General features: G+C 39.1%; 1 protein-coding gene across 1 annotated transcript; it reads right to left on the reverse strand.

Annotated features, from left to right (window-relative positions):
- Window positions 1–373: 373 nt before the first annotated feature.
- On the reverse strand, window positions 374–2558 carry LOC133721106 (small ribosomal subunit protein uS11x). Its single transcript, XM_062147631.1, has 6 exons — window positions 2436–2558; window positions 1852–1971; window positions 1716–1761; window positions 1302–1387; window positions 1026–1155; window positions 374–669 (listed from the first exon to the last, which is right to left on the reverse strand). Exons 1-6 carry the CDS (start codon window positions 2436–2438, stop codon window positions 602–604), a joined length of 453 nt encoding a protein of 150 aa, XP_062003615.1. The 5' UTR covers window positions 2439–2558; the 3' UTR covers window positions 374–601.
- Between the last annotated feature and the right edge of the window lie 3022 nt (window positions 2559–5580).

Genomic DNA, 5580 nt, shown 5'->3' on the forward strand with positions numbered 1-5580 from the left:
TGCACAAACATTAACACAGTTCCTATACGTTCATCTCCATTTTGGAAATTTGTTATTATATTTGGCTGATTTCATAGTACCAATGGTTTAAGACTGCAAAATGTATCCAGAATAGGGTGACAAATTTGGGTATTTTTCATAACGCACATTACTATTTTGACCAAAACAAGCTATACTACGGGTTCTGCAATTGTATTAGCTTCAACTCTAAGTCTCCAACACAGTTAATATTCCTCGTTAAATTGTTCGATGCCAATGCAATTCGGAAAATTAAAGTTAATAAGCCAAGATACCAATTACTAGGACCTGAAAAATAGTCCACTCTAAACCACGAGAAACTAAAAAAATTAAAAAATTAAAAAAAAAACACAAATAAGCAAAACACAAATCCATTATAAAATAACAATAAAGCATGTTGTGTAAAGCTGAAAATGATAATTGTCAACCAACCAAACTAAATTCTAGTTCTCTTTCTGGCATATTAATCTAACATGAGTTCAACAAAACTACATTCCTGCCAGAGCTGAGGCTGATAATTAAACACCGAAACCAAAAATATGCAAGAAACGGCTGCAACATCTGAATCCTCACAATTGAGAAATCACAACCTTCTACCCCTTCTGCCACCCTTTCGGCGAGTACTGTCGGTGGGAATTGGAGTAACATCCTCTGTCAAACAGAAATAAGTACATTAAGGATTGCAATAATGACCTCTTTCAGAGTTGCAAAACAAACCAGATTAAACTTAAAACGAAAGGAGGGGAACAAATAGAGTAATAACTAGTAAGGATGAAACTCATATGTTCCTTGATCATAATGATCATGTGAGCTTCAACCAACTCTACATGGTTCACTCGAGAAAGAAAGTCGTAAAACCAAATTTCCAAAATCACCAATTATGACCATGAAGTCTAACCATCAAGAGAGACAAAACACATTTAACCAAGAGTGCAAAAAAAAAAAAAAAGGGATGAGGGAGGGGAGGATTGGATGGCTCAGAAATACTAATGCATCAAGTGACTTACCAATCCGACCAATTCTCATCCCAGACCGAGCAAGGGCTCTAAGAGCTGATTGAGCACCTGGACCAGGAGTCTTGGTCTTGTTCCCTCCAGTAGCCCGAAGCTTTATGTGCAAGGCAGTAATTCCAAGCTCCTAAAAAATCATCACTAAGAATCAATAAGCAGTTTACCACACATAAACTGTCACCATCCACTTTACATACGACCACAATTTGAAACAAAAATGAACCATATAATTTAATGTCCTCATTGGATATCATTATATAAGAGCATTCTCACCTTGCACCGAGTAGAAACATCCTGTGCTGCAAGCATGGCAGCATATGGTGATGATTCATCCCTATCAGCCTTGACCTTCATGCCACCTGCATATAAGAAGAAAAGTTACATATGTTGAGAGTTAAAAGAGGTCAAATAAACCACTTTGAACAGAGTTTGCATCTTTAACTTCAGCTCAATTAAGTATTGTTTCTGTTCTAAAGTTTGATAAAGAACATATAGGTCAATTAACAAAAAAAAATATAATTGATAAACATCAATCATAAAGATCTTTCATTGAGCCGGGTTTTCACAAAGAACACTGGAATCAATTACAGTCTTTAAATTTACTAGGCAATTCAAAACCATTCAGTATAAACCAATTGTACCCAATATTATTCCATTGTAAACAAAGAGATGAACAGAACACCATACCAGTGATGCGAACGAGAGTTTCCCTCCCAGACAAATCAGTCACATGCTGCAATTAGAATACAAAAAAAAATCATTTACAACTCCAAACTTCGCAAATCATAACGACAGTTAGATTCAAGAAGAAGACACAACTTACAATGAAGGTATCATTGAAGGAGGCAAAGATGTGAGCGACACCAAAAACATGCTCTCCATCACGGACAGCAGGTCCAAGAGTGACATTCTCCTCCTTGGGCTCTCTGACCTTCCTCTTCGACTATAAACAAAATCCAATAGAAAATGGATACATAAGCAAGGGTAATTTGCAAAAATAATCAGTAATCACGCAGCACCCAAAAGATTAAAATACTGAATATTTATAAGCAGTAAATTCCTTTCACATTGACAAAAGAACATACACATACCAAAGCCTATTGTACTCCCCGGTTGGCGAAGAAACTAAATCCGATTAACACACAATATACCAAGTCTAAAAAACTTCACAGTACAGCAATTCCTTACTAATCTGACTACTAAAGATGAAAACTATGGCTGATTGACTCTTCGTTAGGTTGAAGGGAAAACTAGAAAGAATTTTCGATTGGTGTATTTTGTAATCACTCTCTTGCCAACAGTCACAGATAATATTCCGACGGAAAAACTCATAGATCAGGTCTGGAAATGAATTAAGCAGACGGACTGAAAGCGGAGAGAGAGAGAGAGAGAGAGAGAGGAGCTTACCATGGCGGCGGCGGCGAGTGGATGATTCGGGTGGACAAGTCTGAATGCACAGCCCTCCTTGCAAAGCCTTGCCTGCTGCTGCTGAATGAGACGGTCATCACTTGCTTACATCTTTATATAGCTAGGGTTTCGGATTTTGGTACCTGAGAAAAGACTCACTTGCCCTTTAATTCCTGTATTTTTACCACTATTTTCTTTTTCTTCGATTTAAGTTTAGGGTTTTTGTCCATTTACTCCATTTCTAGCGATTTTTTTCGTACTTACCCCATTAAGTTTTTTAAATTCTCTCTTACCCAAAACACTCTAATGAGGTATTCCCTAATACCCCATTAAAGTTTTTTTTTTAATACTATTTTACCCTCACCCGTTTATTATTTAGAGATAGAGAGAGAATGGAAGAGAGAGAAACCATATGAGACTTCGTCGGAGCCGGTCACAGGCCGCCGGAGTCCGTCACCGGAATCAAGCCAACTTTGCCGGAATCCGGTCACCGACCGCTGCCCACCGAAATTTTCTAAAAACATCTATTGCCCCCAATAGACGTCTATTTGCTCCAATAGTCTATTGTCACCTAATAGACATCTATTGCCCCCCAATAAACGTTTCAATTACTGAAATGAGAACTAATCTTCTTAAAATTACACAAACCAAACTTTGATTAAAGAAAAAAACGAGAGATTACATCAATTTAAAACGTCTATTGCCCCCTAATAGACCTCTATTGCTTCCCAATATAACTTTTTTTTTTTTCATTTTTCTTTCCTTCAGGCCTTCTGTCCCATTTTACCCAAAAAAAAAAGTGATATGGGCACCCAGAAAATGCTCTGGGCACCCAACCGTCGATAGTGCCAAACACAGGCTGCTCACATACACTGTACAATCCCATATTCACCAATTATCACCCACTCGATTTCTCCTGAAATGTCACAAACACACCACCAAAAAATCACATATCAGGAGGACAGAATCAACGGTGGAGACATGGGTCGCCAAAAGGAACTAGAGAGAGAAAATGGAGCTTTTTACAGCCTTTATTCGTCTGTAAGAGAAAGAGAGAGAGGTCTGGTAACTCTGATGTGGTGCAGGTATGGCAGAGATCGAGAGTGGGGTTCGACCTGAGAGTGAGTGAGGGATCGAGTGGCAAATCCGAAGAAGAAGACGAGGACAAGGATGATTGGTTTGGCGTGGTTGGGGTTGCGGCTATGCATCGGTGAATGGTCTTACTCGTTCGAATTCGAGCGGATGATGGTGACAGAGCCGAGGACGGCGTCGCCGTGGCGGTACCAGAGAGGTGAAAGCTTCTGGAGCAAGAGGTCGTCGTCGTTCGGTCGCTGAAGCCTCGGGTCTTCTCGTTCCGGATGCGAATCGGAGTTGCCGGTTTCCCATGGATCAATTGCTTCATGGTGTTTGCAGAGAGAGAGAGAGAGGCGTTTTGGTTTCATAGAGAAGGGGAGAGTCTGGAGAGATCGAAGGGAGGAGAGAGATAGAGGAAGTGGGCAGAATAGTCATTTCAATTTAAATTGGGTTCGTGGGAATAAAAATTTGTTACTAGGGTAAGTGGGATAATTTTGGCTCATTTTGGTGCTTTTGGTCAAGAACCCTTAAGTTTAAAAAGAATTTTATCCCCTAATTTTTTTTTTTTTTGAATCAATCGATAAATGATTGTCATTAATACTCAAGCCAGAATGACCATTACATATCATTCCGCTGCCATTTAAGACATACAAGAAGTTGTGGCGGTACCACGATGATACAGAGGAATAGACCACTCATTAGACATCCAGTGCTCACTTAGAAAAGCGAGGCTATCTCATATGACACAAGACATAGCAAAATAGGCACAAGAAAGGAAAAAGAAAAAAACACCACAATGCATAGCTCCCAAAATAGGGAATTATTTAGAAAGAAAAACTCTATCTATCTAATATATAGTAGGCCAAAAACATCCAAGGAAAAGCTTGCCCAGGCCCACCTGCAGCCCGGCCTAGAACCAATCTCCTCAGCCCATGAAGAAACACGCACAAGCCTTGCGAGTCGCGACCAAGCTACCATTGTAGCCGCTTATGCGCCCTCGCCACCCCGCGTTCAAGGTATCTCCACCACCGCGCTCCACAGCTAGGAGGTTCAGACCCGAAACCAGTTGAGGAGGAACCAAGCCGCCAACAATTGAAACGATGACCCACTGCCATCGCCACTGCCTGCAACCTGAGCCAATCCTCGCCGCTGTCCTTGAAAAACTGTGCACATGAGCCAAGATGAATCGATAAGTTCAAAAGCCGCCCACTAGTGAAGCCATCAGACCGAGCCACCCTTGAAATCAGGCCATAGACACCACCCATCCGGCAACAGCACGATCAAGATCTGTACTGCTGGCTATCGCCGGACGAGCAACGTATTGAACAATGCCGGCTAGAGTTTATAGGGAAGATAGCGGCTAGAGAGAGAAGCCTGCACTGCTATACAATATTTTTATATTTTTATTATTATTATTATTATTTATTTGTTTATTTATTTATTTCTTCTTCTTTTTTTAGAATGCCTAAACGGCTAAACTCTTGAAACCTCCGCTCAAAAAAAAAACATGATATTTTGAATTAAAAAAAAGTTATTTTTGGTTTTCTTTATCCATATAAGAAATTTCTACACACCGGATGGGTGTAGGACTGAGGGTAGTTATCTACACTATTATTAAGAGAAGTGGCTTTATTGACATACTCTCTTCTCTTCTATATAGTATAGATGAGACTAATTATTAAGTGAAATTGAATTTAAAATGACAATTTGGTCAATTTCAACGAACATTATATTGTTTTTCACTAAGCTTTATATCATAGCAAACATCAAAGTAACGCAATGATACTAGATTAGATTTTAGTAGCACTGGTGAATGTTAGGGATGGTGGTTATTTGGTCCCTTAATTTATGTTTTATAACTCCGAAAGTATAATCACTTAAACACATTTAAATTAACTAGCAGTCATAAAACAATTATATAGGCATCTTCAAACAATTGGTAGGCCTTGTCTATTGAAAAAAAAAAACAATTGGTAGGAAACTCCAATAGAATATCTTTTTTTTTTTTTTTGAAACCCAAGGGGGACGTCAATCCATTGAATGTAAATGTAGGTAACATTACAAAATGACT

The sequence above is a fragment of the Rosa rugosa genome, chromosome 7, assembly GCF_958449725.1.
Source record: "Rosa rugosa chromosome 7, drRosRugo1.1, whole genome shotgun sequence".
In the NCBI taxonomy this organism is placed as follows: Eukaryota; Viridiplantae; Streptophyta; class Magnoliopsida; order Rosales; family Rosaceae; genus Rosa; species Rosa rugosa.